At 65.9% G+C, this 12,316-nt stretch overlaps 2 protein-coding genes across 5 annotated transcripts in view; one reads left to right on the forward strand and one right to left on the reverse strand.

Moving 5' to 3' along the window:
- Positions 1–5,432, reverse strand: MIEF2 (mitochondrial elongation factor 2). 3 transcript variants are annotated; one of them, XM_027131244.1, is made up of 4 exons: positions 5,130–5,432; positions 2,508–2,665; positions 2,164–2,344; positions 1–1,729 (listed from the first exon to the last, which is right to left on the reverse strand). In XM_027131244.1, the coding sequence occupies exons 2-4, from the start codon at positions 2,652–2,654 to the stop codon at positions 675–677; spliced, it is 1,383 nt and encodes a 460-aa protein (XP_026987045.1). In that variant the 5' UTR covers positions 2,655–2,665; positions 5,130–5,432; the 3' UTR covers positions 1–674. The 3 variants fall into 3 exon arrangements, with proteins under 3 accessions (XP_026987045.1, XP_026987044.1, XP_026987043.1); XM_027131243.1 differs by lacking the exon at positions 5,130–5,432 and adding an exon at positions 4,243–4,531; XM_027131242.1 differs by lacking the exon at positions 5,130–5,432 and adding an exon at positions 3,073–4,235.
- The window catches only part of FLII (FLII actin remodeling protein), a 12,546-nt gene continuing 5,307 nt past the window's right edge, over positions 5,078–12,316 (forward strand). The window contains exons 1-13 of one of the 2 annotated variants that reach the window (XM_027131236.1): positions 5,078–5,181; positions 6,716–6,826; positions 7,133–7,204; positions 8,545–8,625; positions 8,953–9,038; positions 9,122–9,283; positions 9,421–9,524; positions 9,839–10,014; positions 10,098–10,255; positions 11,050–11,134; positions 11,480–11,627; positions 11,806–11,942; positions 12,080–12,292. In XM_027131236.1, coding sequence (XP_026987037.1) covers positions 5,119–5,181; positions 6,716–6,826; positions 7,133–7,204; positions 8,545–8,625; positions 8,953–9,038; positions 9,122–9,283; positions 9,421–9,524; positions 9,839–10,014; positions 10,098–10,255; positions 11,050–11,134; positions 11,480–11,627; positions 11,806–11,942; positions 12,080–12,292 — 1,596 coding nt within the window. In that variant the 5' untranslated portion in view covers positions 5,078–5,118. The remainder of the gene's footprint in view (positions 5,182–6,715; positions 6,827–7,132; positions 7,205–8,544; positions 8,626–8,952; positions 9,039–9,121; positions 9,284–9,420; positions 9,525–9,838; positions 10,015–10,097; positions 10,256–11,049; positions 11,135–11,479; positions 11,628–11,805; positions 11,943–12,079; positions 12,293–12,316) is intronic. The other variant, XM_027131237.1, reaches the window with a different exon arrangement.

The following is a 12,316-nucleotide window of genomic DNA, read 5'->3' on the forward strand; positions in this document are numbered from 1 at the left end:
GACGTTTGAAGTTTTCCTTTTTATTCTAGTTCACGGTTCTTGAGGCATAGCTTTGCTTCAGCAGAAAGGATACCAGAGCGAGGAGAGACACCTGGGAGGGGAGGCAGACAACCTCCCCCCGACCCAGCCAGCTTCAGGGAGAGTGCAGTCAGCGAGTGCGGCTGGTGCCAACACCGAGGGGCTGGGCCCAGCAGCAGCCAGGGGACACCCTCAGCTCCGGGCCAGGTGGGCAGCACACACACCCTCAGCTCCCCCAGCTGGAGAAGGGCCTTCCCCCAGGTGAGCCCCCGCTGGCCCACGTTAGAGAGCAAACCAGACACACAGCATGGAAAACGCCAGCCTGTCAGCCAGCCAAAAGCTGCATCCCGAGGGTTCCAGGCGACTCCGGCTCCTGGGGGACCACAGGCCGTGCCCACCGCCCAGCACCAGCAGCCTGGAGGAGCCTGCACCCGAGGGAAGCGTGACTCACCCTTGGGACAGAAAAACAGAGGCAACCTTACCCCTGCCCGGGACTCACTGTGGCTACCGAGGGCCGAGGCCCTGGGATCGGCCCTGAGGCCGAGGGGTGAGTGCGAGTGCGGGCCGCCCAAGCTCGCGCTGACCTGTTCGGGGTAAAAGCAAGGGCAGTGTGCTCTCGACGCCCTGGAGGGAGGCGTCCGCCTGGGCCCACGCCTCTAGAGCAGCCCCTCGGGGGCCTGCAGGCCCCAGTACAGCGCACAGCCCATGTCGTCGATGTCCTCTTCCCGCAGGCCGTCCAGGAGATTCACACCACGGCTGAAGTGGCAGGGCAGGCTGGCCCGCTCCAGGCTGCCGACGAGCAACTCCAGGGCCTGCAGGAAGTGCTCCGCCAGGGCCTCCTCAGCCCAGTCCGCTTCCTGCTCGCCCAGGTGCAGAACCACCTGGGTCAGGGGGCCGCGGCCCAGCCGCCCCAGCGCCGGGTGGCCATGACAGACGCCGCAGAGCAACAGCAGCAGCCGCCGGCGGGTCCCGGCGTCGCGCTCATCCAGGGCCCGCAGCTGGGCGGCCTCTGCCGGGTACCAGTCCTGCAGCCAGAGGTTGCTGGCCAGCCCCTCCAGGGGCCAGGCCAGCAGGAGGTCTCCGGCCTGGGCGCCGGCAGTGGACAGGAGCACAGCCACGGGGAGCTCCAGACACTCGTGCTGCACCTCGAGTAGCAGTTCCTCCGAGGCCACGCGCGGCCGGATCAGGCACCCGAGGAGGCTGCCGATGGCTGGCCAGTTGACGGAGGCGGTCAGGGCCTTGCGGAGCAGCTCCAGCAGGACCCGGGGGGAGAGGTAGCCGCCCACCAGGAAGCGGTCCCAGGGGCTGCTCCCACGGGGGTGGAACTCCAGCTGAGTCCTGCGCACAGCCCAGCAGCGAGGGTCCTGGGCTACGGTGTCCACACCAGGCACCAGGCTCCACAGGCCAGGCTCCAGCACCAGGGGCACCAGGAGACGCACGGGGTCGGCGAGCCCCGCCTGCAGCCCGTCGTAGAGCGGCCCGCCAGGCACGAGTGCCCCGAAGGGCAGTTCTGGGAACTTGTTCCGCAGGTAGGCCTGCAGCTCCAGGGCAATGTCACCGGCCAGCTGCTTGGCCAGAGCCACGTGGGCCGCTGGCATGGTCACGTGGTCCCGCTCGAACGCCAGCAGCTTCTCCTGGAACGTCAGGCACACCGACGGCGCTGGGGAGCAGAGCTGAGGTGACGTCGGGGGATCTGCATCTGCGGGCCCCTCTGTAGAGTGAAGGGGCGGGAGGTCGTGTCAGAGGCACTGTAACGTGACCACCTGAGAAAGCACCAAGCTCAGGTCCTCACGCACAGCGAGCGCTTGATGACGGGTTCTCATCGTCCTACGCCCTGAGGCCGAGACGGCTCCACGCAGGGTGGGAAACTGGCCCCCGCCTGAGGGCCCCGCCGTCCTAATGCTGCCACCTTGCTCCAGTGCCACCCCGCACGGTCCACGCGTTCTGGTGCTGGCGCCTCGGCACCACCCAGGAGGGGAAGGACAGACAAATGCGTCATTGAACACTCAGGGAGCCCGTGGCCCTGGGGGAAGAGGGACCCAAATGGGTCACACGGTCAGTCAGGGGCAGGGCCTGGCTGCATCTCCTGAACCTGACCACCAAAAGGGGACCCATCCAGGTCAGACAGAAAGGGGTGCCACTCACCTGGGGCTGAGGGTGAGGGGGCCGGGGGTGGCACGGGCTGGCTGAGGGCTGCGGGCCGCGGCTGGGGCTGGAGGCGTGGTGTGGCCTTGAGCAGGCTCAGCTCCTGCCAGCTGTCCTCCAGGCACGTGGAGTCCCGCTTGGCGTCATCCTCATCCCGAGGGCTGGTGGCCCTGTCGATGAGCTGCAGGCAGAGTGACAGAGGAGACAGCTGAAGCCCGGGCAGGAACGGCAGAGCTGAGGGCAAAGCCAGGCTGGTGGGGTAGAGGCAGGTGCGGCCTCGGGCAGTCCCACCATCGCCGCCCCGCTCTGGGAGCCCCGGGGTCACCGGGCCAGCCCAGCCTTACCCGCTTCACAGCCAGGGTGGCAATGCCCAGCACAGCAGCTCCGCCCACCCCCAGAACCAGGCGCGCGTTGGCCAGAAGGAAGTCCACAGCACTGCCCAGCACCTCGCCGTCACGCCGCTTGCCCCGATTCTGGGAGAACTCCGCCATGGTCAGCGTGCCTGTGAGGGAGCCAGGGTGCGGGGACTGCTCAGCGAGGGGGCCAGCCTGGCAGCAGGGCAGGTGCTCTGGCTGCCATCACGCTGGGATCACTGAGGCGAGCCCCCAAGGGGCCTTCCTGAGAATTTCTGAGGAGAAAGGGCCACTTGCAGAGTTTCTTGGGAGGAGATTGGCAGCTGCAAACAACCCCCCCCAGACGGAGGCTCAAGGCCCCAAGGCCCCAAGGCCCACGGCAGGTCAGAGGAGGGGAACGATCTCCCCCATCCCACCCTCCAGGCCCCCCGACGTCGCAAAAGACCATGAGGTGGATCTTATCGACACCACCCCCGTTCTACAAGGAAATGGGCTGCTGGCCCACACAGCGAGTGCTGGGGACTCAGACCCACAAAACCTCTGGACTCTTACCCACCCCTATGGCCAGGTCCTAGGAGCGGCCTCATCTTGGTTCCTAACCAGGGCTGGCACTGCAGGAGGAAACCAAGGCCCAGAGAAGACCACGGCTTGAGGTCCCAGGCAGCCTGCCCCGGACAGCCACTCAGGCCTTTGGGGGGACCTCAGTGAAGCTCAGGGGGCCAGTTGCCCCCCAAATCTCAGCAAGGCAGCCCCCAGAGACAATGCTACCAGGTCAGAGAGCAGGACAAGTGAGATGGCCCAGGCTGCCCTGGGGGCAGGAGCTTCCTGTCAACAGGTATTGCCAGACAGTGTTGAAGGCCCCGCTGCAGCAGGGTAACTCAAGACCACAAACAGGGCTCGCCCAGTGCCCTGGACAGGGGCCTCTTGCCTCTCGTACTTGGGACAATGGTGGGTGGGAAGCCGACCTCGGCTGCTGGGAGCCCAGGCAACAAGGTAAGCTGAGGGCCGGAATGCCCCAGATGAGGTTCGCTCATCTGTAAGATGGAGCAGGTGGGGTGAGGAAAGGTCCAACGTGAGGAGCCCCAGTGTGGGGCTGGGAAGGCAGGTACCTCTGCCAGGCCAGTGCGCTAAGCCCCAGCTTCAGATTCTTACAGGGGACCTGCCCTCAGGTCCCAAGCACTGAGGAGGTGTGACCAGGGGACAAGCCCAGGGGACCAATCAGATGGCCAAAAAGGACTGTCTCGCTGAGGACGCCCGAACAGATGACCCTGAGCTCAGAACCAACTCAACCCCAAGGACTTCTGTCGCCCTGCTCGCGGCGGGTGCCCGGGCTCGGTTGCCAGGTGGGGCCGGCAGCCCCGCACCCCGCCCCACCCCGCTCCCAACCTAAAAATAGGCAAGAAGGCCGGGGGGGTGACCCAGCGTGGCCCCGCGGCGGCTTCCTCGTCGGGGATCAGTACTGCCACCCGCCTCCAAGCTGTAAAGCGCTCAAAGACCCTGCCTGCCTGAGCTGGGTCGCGCAGACCCCAACCAGGAAGGGGAGAGGCCGAGGCCGGGCCTCCCCTCCTCCAAGCCCCGGCCGCGAGGGTCACCGCGGCCCTGGGAACGCCGGGACGGACCCAGGACGCGACTCGACCTCTGCCTGGACCCGGCTCTTCCCCGGTGCCCCCTTTCCTGGCAGGGACCGCGCGGCTGGCGGAGGCCACGCCCCGTGCCCCGGCCGTACCTGCGTCGCTGCTTCGGCGCCCCGGCCGGGGTACGCAGGGGGCCGCTTGGGCCGCGCCACGGGCCCGCCTAGGAATGGAACGTGGAGGACCTAGGAGCCGAACGCCGAGGCCGGGTTCGGCCGAGAGCCCGGCGCTCGCAGATGGGCAGGCCTCGGCTCCAATCGGAGCGCTCGAGGTCCGCGCCCACGTGCCACCCTGAGGCCGCTTCGGCCAATGGCGGCCGCGCGCTCCTCGGGGCGGAGCTCCCCGGCGCGCTCCGTCTTAAAGAAGCAAGGCAGCGATCCCGGCCGCGGCTAGGAGAGACGCGAGCCTTTTCCGCGCCGGGCACGCACCCAGCGGAGCCCTTAGTGACTGTGGTCTGCAGCCGCCTTTCCCGTGAAGGGAACACTAGCCCTGTCACCTACTGGGGCCGCCATGTGCCGGCCCGGGGACGCCTCCCTCGGGGGGCGAGCGGGCACGTAACCGCGCACCCGGGGGTCGCCTCCGAGCGGGGACGCCGAGGAGCGCGGGCGCTGCCCCCAAGCGAGCGTCTCCCGGAAGGAGGCCCGAGGCTCGGAACGAGGACCCGGGCGTCCTGTTGCTGCTTCCCCCGCGCGCCCGAGGCTGGGCCCGAACCACCGGGGTCCTGGGCGCCGGCCAGCTAAGAGGACAGAGCCGCGGGCCGAGAATGCCCTGCGGGGCACAGGCGCGCCGTACTCTTCGAGTCCCCGCGCCCCAAGGGCTGGCCCCGGGCGCGTCCGGAACTTAGGGCTGGGCAGCGGCGGACTGAGAGGTGGGGCCAGCGCGCTCCCCGCCCCGCCGGCTCCGCGCTCCCCGCCCCGTGCGCCCCGCCCCGCCGGCATCCCGCTCCCCGCTCCCAGCAGCCGAGCGCCGCCATGGAGGCTACCGGGGTGTTGCCGTTCGTGCGCGGCGTAGATCTCAGCGGCAACGACTTCAAGGTGAGCCTCGGGACGGCGAACGGGCCCCGCAACCCGCCCATCCGCTTTCTACGCGCCCGGGACCGCGGACGGGCTCGCCCGGGCCCCGCCCCGAACCGACACCCCTAGGTCTCTGTCTGGCGCCCGCGAAGGAGACCCAGGGCGGGCCGGGCGGGCGCACGCGGGGTCTCGGAGCCGCTTCGGGGTGCGTGGGGAACCCCCACCGGGCCCCTGCCTGGCGCCTGGCCCCGCCCGGCCAGCTGGTGGCCTGGGTCGGAGCTCTTGCTCCCGCCTCCCCAGTCCTCCCTCCCCTCCCCTGTGACGTCACACGCCCAAGCCGGGCCCTGACTCACGGCCGCGCCGCCGGCTCTGCCCTGCCCCCGCCTGCCACCCCCATCTTGTGTGGCCTTGGGCAAGTCACTTCCCCTCCTCGCGCCTCGCTTTCTCGTCCGGTGAAGGGGCTTAAAACTAGTCCTCTGGAGGCAGGGGTTAGTTGCTGTGGAGAGGTTGGTGTCGAGCAGCTGGGCGAGGGCTTGGATAGCAGTTGTCTGAGCAGCTGCTGGACTGATTGACCCGGGCCACCAGGAACCCGAGCCCAGCCCTCCAGCCAGTGGGGGGACTGGGGGGGCACAGTGGTTCTGGAGGCCCGAAAATGAGACTGGCAGGGTTAGGGCTGGTGACCAGAGACGAGGCCCCGAGAGTTGGCCTGGCTCCTGGAGGATGGTCCAGGCTGCAGGGTGGGGTGTGGGCAGGCTCAGGCTGGGGGCAGTGTAGCGTGAGCCTGGGTCGGCAGCGTCCCGCGGCCCCAGCTGTAGCTGGGGTCGGGGGTTGGGCCAGGGCCGAGGAGACAGGCCGCCTTCCTGCGTTTAACCCACGTGTGCGCACTTGACCCCAGGCACAGGTGGCCACTTCTCTCTGCCCCCATCCCCACCATGCTCATCTGGAGTCCCCGTGTGTCCTCTCCAGACTGGGAGAGTCTGAGTCACCTGCTGGGAATGTGCCCGGAGGGGGAAGGGGACGCCAGCCAGGGGCGCTGAAGGCCCTTGCTGCCCAGGCTCCCGGCCACAAGGGCGGGGGCTCCCGAGGTGGGCGTTTGAATATGGGGAACAAAGGGCTGAATGAACTAACGAGTAAGGCTGTGCCTGTGCAGGGTGGGGCGCTGGGACCTTACAAGGGGAGTCGACCTTGCTACTAGTGGCCACACGCTGACGCCAGGCAGAAGCATTTGGGTGATGTAACCACACAGCTAGGTGTGCGGGTGGCACCTGGAATAAGGTTTTTTGGGGCCGAGAACACAGCAAGAGAGACAGATTCTAGATCAGCAGCCGTCCTGACCATTAGTCGTTCCCTATGATGCTTTTGTCATCAGGGGGTTTTATTCTATTCTATGGGCGAGGAAATTGAGGCATAGAGTGGCAGAGTGACTTGTCCAGGGTCACACAGCTAGTGAGAGGTGACTGTTGCTCTCAAAGGCTTACGTGGGCAGTGGGGGCCACTGGGCAGTAGAACAAGGGTACCCTGTCCCAGACCAGCCTTACCACGACATACTCCTCAGGGTGGCTACTTCCCTGAGAACGTCAAGGCCATGACTAGTCTGCGATGGCTGAAGCTAAACCGCACCGGCCTCTGCTACCTGCCGGAGGAGTTGGCTGCCCTGCAGAAGCTGGTAAGAGGCTCTGGGCAGGCAGGGAGGGTCGCTGTGGATGGGGCTGGCCAGGTGGGGAGAAACTGCACAGAACACAGACATCACAGAGGAGGATGTTGACCGCAGCAAAACTGGTGGAGAGGGAGTGAGTACCCCATCCCGGCAGGTGTGCAAGAAGAGTCTGGGTCTGTGAGGGAGGGAAGTTGCAGAAATGGACTGGGCCTCTGTAGCTGAGGGCCCCCTGGATGGGGCAGCGTTGTGGTGGTAGATGGGGGCTCCGTGGATGCCCCACCACCCTGCTGAGCCCTTCTCCCCGTCCCTGCCCAGGAGCACCTGTCGGTGAGTCACAACAACCTGACCACGCTCCACGGGGAGCTGTCCAGCCTGCCGTCGCTGCGGGTGAGTGCCGCCCCAGGCCGCAGACCTCGGGCCGGGGCCTGAGGGTCGGGCCAGCACCTCTCTGCACCCGCACTCTGGGGGGAGAGCATGCGGTAATGCCGTGTCGAGTGACCATGGGGGAAGCGCTGAAAAACCCCAAATGCCACCCCGTTTGAGTAACAAGTATTATAGCAGTTGTGAGCAGCTGAGCGCTGTTCCAGCTGATTCATGAGAGCTTTTTATGTGATCTTCACCTCCTCCAAGTTCACAGATGAGGACACTTGGCCACGGAGGCAGGTCGCACAGCTGCAGTGGTAGAGCCGGGGTAGGGCGGGGCTTGTCCAGGAGGGCAGGTGGGCGGGGCAGTTCACTTGGGCCTCTGCTCTCCTTGGAGCCCCCATCCCAGACCCTCAGGTCTCGTCGAGGGTTATTCCCATCCAAGGTCGGAGCCCTGAGATGTTAAGGGCACAGTGTCTGGACTCGAGTTTAAATCTGAGCTCTGCCACTTCCCGGCCGCATGACCTTGGACGAGTTCCTTCCACTTCCCGAGATGGTCCAGCAGTGACCGCCGTGAAGCAACAGGGTGGCGCCACACAGACGCTGGGGCTGAGGGAGCAGCAGCGGTGGCTCTTGTTAGCGTTTTTGTCACTTGCAGTCATGCTGCCATCACCTGGCCTGTCCCCTCCCCACCAGCCATCCTGCACTAACTTCCTGCACTTTGGAAGCGTGAGCAAGTTTCAGCCCTAAGAGGAGAGAAAACGGACTTGCTTTGAGTCTGCGCTCTGACCTTTTTTTTTTTCTTTCTTTTTTTTTTTTTTTTTGCGGTACGCGGGCCTCTCACTGTTGTGGCCTCTCCCGTTGTGGAGCACAGGCTCCGGACGCGCAGGCCCAGCGGCCATGGCTCACGGGCCCAGCCGCTCCGCGGCATGTGGGATCTTCCCGGACCGGGGCACGAACCCATGTCCCCTGCATTGGCAGGCAGACTCTCAACCAGTGCACCACCAGGGAAGCCCTGACCTGTCTTTGGTTCAACCTTCTTCTTTACTAGAAGCTCTGACTCAGAGCTCTATCCCTGTCTTGCCCTTTGGGGTTGGGAGAAAGAGGGATTATTCCATCAGGAAAGGTTCCCTGAGATTCCATGTGCTGGGCTCTGGGGCACATTTGAGTTGGGTTTTGAGGTATAAATAGGAGCTCATTGATAGTCTAGAAAAGGCTTGCCAAGTAGATTATGAGCAAAAGCCAGAGTGGGAGAGCACTCAGACCTGGCCTTGGTGGACTTCTGGAGGTGGTGTCTCCCCCGATCCCTGTTTCTCCTGGGGGGTGGAAGCTAGGAGTCACAGATTCTCATGGTGTATCCCCAGGCCATCGTGGCTCGAGCCAACAGCCTGAAGAATTCCGGAGTCCCCGATGATATCTTCAAGCTGGATGACCTCTCGGTTCTGGTCAGTGGTTATCTGCCACCTGGCCCTTGTGCCAGCCCCACCATTCAGTGCCCACCCACTACGCTGGACCCTGGGGCCATGGTGATCCTGTTCTACAGACACAGACACCTGAAATTTATAGAGGGCGGTGCCTTGTCCAAGGTCGCTTATGGAGTCAGATCCCTAACCTAGGTCTCCTTCCGCCCGGGGTCGCACTGTCTCTCTCTGCCCTGAAGCCCCCTCCTCTGCTCCCCTCTCAGTGCCTGTCCTGACCCTCGAGCCCGGCGGAGGCCTGGCAGGGTGGGACCAGCCCTGACGCCCCTGACCCGGCCTCCCCCCTCCGCCCAGGACTTGAGCCACAACCAGCTGACGGAGTGCCCTCGCGAGCTGGAGAACGCCAAGAACATGCTGGTGCTGAACCTCAGCCACAACAGGTGCGTAGCGGGTGGGCTGGGCGGTCCAGGGCCGGTCCTGGAGGTGGGAGTGCGGCCCTGACCCGGCAGCCCTCCGCCCGCAGCATCGACGCCGTCCCCAGCCAGCTCTTCATCAGCCTCACCGACCTGCTGTTCCTGGACCTCAGCGAGAACCGCCTGGAGAGCCTGCCCCCCCAGATGCGCCGCCTCGTGCACCTGCAGACGCTCGTGCTCAACGGGAACCCACTGCTGCACGCCCAGCTCCGGTGGGCGCCCACCTGGCCCTCCCGACCAGGGCCCCGGCCTTGCTGGGGGTCGCGTCCCGGCCACCGTCGGCCTCGTGCTGCGGGCCCGCTCAGCCCCGGGCCCCAGCCCCCGGCCTGAACGCCGCGTCTCCCCACAGGCAGCTCCCGGCCATGACGGCCCTGCAGACCTTGCACCTGAGGAACACACAGCGCACCCAGGGCAACCTGCCCACCAGCCTGGAGGGCCTGAGCCACCTCGCAGGTTGGCAGTCCCTGGGGACTCCTCAGCCCCTCACTTTATCACAGAGGAGGGGATGGTACCCTGCTTCAGTGAGCATCTCTAGGGGGAAGGGGGTGCGGTTCTGTCACATCTCCTTCCGTTGTCACCGTGATGACTGGGAGTAACACCAAGTTACGCGTAGGCTTTGTGCGTAGACCCCCTTCTCTGAGAAGCCAGGAGGTGAGGCCTTGTACCTGAGGCCACAGAGCCAGGAGGGGGAGCCGGGGTTCACACAGGCCTGCCGCCCCTGGAGCCCACCGCAGGGGCCCCGACTGACGCGCCCACCCCACGCCCAGATGTGGACCTGTCCTGCAACGACCTGACGCGGGTGCCCGAGTGCCTGTACACCCTCCCCAGCCTGCGGCGCCTGAACCTCAGCAGCAACCAGATCACGGAATTGTCCCTCTGCATCGACCAGTGGGTGCACGTGGAGACCTTGAACCTGTCCCGCAACCAGCTGACCTCACTGCCCGTGCGTTGGGGCCCAGGGAGGGCGGGAGGCTGCCGGCCGCCCCGCGCCCGGCCCTGACCCGCCCCTGCCCGTGCTGCCTCTAGTCGGCCATCTGCAAGCTGGCCAAGCTGAAGAGGCTGTACCTGAACTCCAACAAGCTGGACTTCGACGGGCTGCCCTCGGGCATTGGCAAGCTGTCCAGCCTGGAAGAGTTCGCGGCTGCCGACAACAGCCTGGAGCTGATCCCCGAGAGCCTCTGCAGGTGCCGGGCGGGGCTGGGCGGGGCACGCGGCCCCCCCACCTGCCCCTGTGGGCTTCGGGCGGCGTGGGAGACGGGAGGGCTTGCGTTGGCTTTGCGGGTGCAGCCCCCAGAGCAGCCTCGGGGGGGACGCGATAGGGATGCGGCCAGAAGGGCTCCACCGCCACCTGCATTTGGGACACAGTGCTGCTTCCGTCCCCTCCAAGAGGCCATAGCGCCCACCAGCATTGTCCCCAGCACTGAGGACGGGGGGCCTTCGGCAGCTTCTGGGTTAATTTGAGGACAGAATGTGTTTTTTTTTTTTTCTTTGTTTGTTTTGCGGTACGCGGGCCCCTCACTGCTGTGGCCTCTCCCGTTGCGGAGCACAGGCTCTGGACGCGCAGGCTCAGCAGCCATGGCTCACGGGCCCAGCCGCTCCGCGGCATGTGGGATCTTCTCGGACTGGGGCACGAACCCGCATCCCCTGCATTGGCAGGCGGACTCTCAACTACTGCGCCACCAGGGAAGCCCCAGAACGTGTTTTTTGATGCCCTCTTGTTCACACCCAGGGGTCTTTAGTTCTCGGAAGGCCCCTTTGGAAGGTGCTGCCCTGTAGAAGCTGCAGAAAGACCCTCCTGGTCACTTAGCCATGAGGAGACCCCGGCCCCTCTCGTGTTTGCCGGCACCTTCAAGTTGGCTGGTTTCCTAACTAGCTGGCCTGCTTAGTCTCTCTGGCCCTATTGCCTCCCCAACCCAGGATTGGAAGGCCCCCGGCTCCCCGTCTGTCACCCCCCTGAGGCCCAGCTATGTCGTCACAGGTGCACGAAGCTGAGGAAGCTGGTCCTGAACAAGAATCGCCTGGTGACCCTCCCGGAGGCCATCCACTTCCTGACGGAGATCGAGGTTGGGCAGGCAGCTGGTACTGGGGGTAGGGAGGAACGGGAGAGGTGCGGAGAGACCCCCAGAGAAGACTGAGCAAAGGGCTCCTGGAGGGGTGGCTGGTGCCAGGGTGAGGAGGGGGTGACCCACGTCCTGTGTCCACATCACGCTCGACAGCATCACTTAAGCCTCATAACCAGCCAGTCTGCGAGGTCACACTTCACAGACGGGAAAGCCCAAGCCCGTGAGGGTGGCTGCAGGATGAGAACCTGAGCCCTTTGGCCCCGGGGGTTGCAAAGAGCAGGGCTTTGGGGTGGCCGTGAGGTAGAACTCGGGCTCAGCGCCGGCTCCGCTCACCCCACGAGGCAGGTCCTGGACGTGCGGGAGAACCCCAGCCTGGTCATGCCCCCCAAGCCCGCTGACCGCACCGCCGAGTGGTACAACATTGACTTCTCGCTGCAGAACCAGCTGCGGCTGGCGGGAGCCTCCCCTGCCACGGTGGCCGCGGCGGCGGCTGGTGAGCAGGGGAAGGTCTGGCCTGGCAGTGGGGGCTCCTCCCTGGGCCTCAGCTTACCCGTCTGTAAATTGGGTGGGACACGCTTTCTGGATGCGGGGTGTGGGGTTGGCCCCTGGTTGGCTGGACGCCCCAGGCGGGGTAGGGGGCAGCCAGGTCAGCTGTGTACCCCTCCCCTCAGCAGGGAGTGGGCCCAAGGACCCCCTGGCTCGCAAGATGCGGCTGCGGAGGCGCAAGGACTCGGCCCAGGATGACCAGGCCAAGCAGGTGCTGAAGGGCATGTCGGACGTGGCCCAGGAGAAGAACAAGAAGCAGGAGGTAAGCCGGGCCGGGGCTCAGGCTCTGCTCAGCAGTGCGGCCCCGGGCCCAGCGGGAGAGGGGGCCCTGAGCTGGGTCGCAGGCGGGCCAGCGCGAGCGGCTGCGCAGTCAAGCCAGCGTCGTGCCTGTGATCCCAGGAGAGCATGGACTCTGGAGCACCTGGGGGCAAGGTGCGGCGCTGGGACCAGGGCCTGGAGAAGCCGCGCCTCGACTACTCCGAGTTCTTCACGGAGGACGTGGGCCAGCTGCCTGGCCTGACCATCTGGCAGATGGAGAACTTCGTGCCCGTGCTGGTGGGGGAAGCCCTCCACGGCAGGTTCTACGAGGCCGACTGCTACATTGTGCTCAAGGTGCGGGGCAGGGGGCTGCGAGGC

This window comes from Aethalodelphis obliquidens, unplaced genomic scaffold, assembly GCF_003676395.1.
Source record: "Aethalodelphis obliquidens isolate GAN/ISIS:26980383/991018 unplaced genomic scaffold, ASM367639v1 scaffold38, whole genome shotgun sequence".
NCBI classification, from domain to species: domain Eukaryota; kingdom Metazoa; phylum Chordata; class Mammalia; order Artiodactyla; family Delphinidae; genus Aethalodelphis; species Aethalodelphis obliquidens.

Bases quoted from the DNA above. Each gene is read 5' to 3' on its own strand.
- MIEF2 (XM_027131242.1), bottom strand. From the start codon at position 3,103: ATGAGGCCGCTCCTAGGACCTGGCCATAGGG. The intron at 2,666-3,072 runs GTGGGTAAGAGT...GCTCCCTCACAG, and splicing joins CCTAGGACCTGGCCATAGGG to GCACGCTGACCATGGCGGAG. The intron at 2,345-2,507 runs GTAAGGCTGGGC...CTCTGCCTGCAG, and splicing joins CCACCCTGGCTGTGAAGCGG to CTCATCGACAGGGCCACCAG.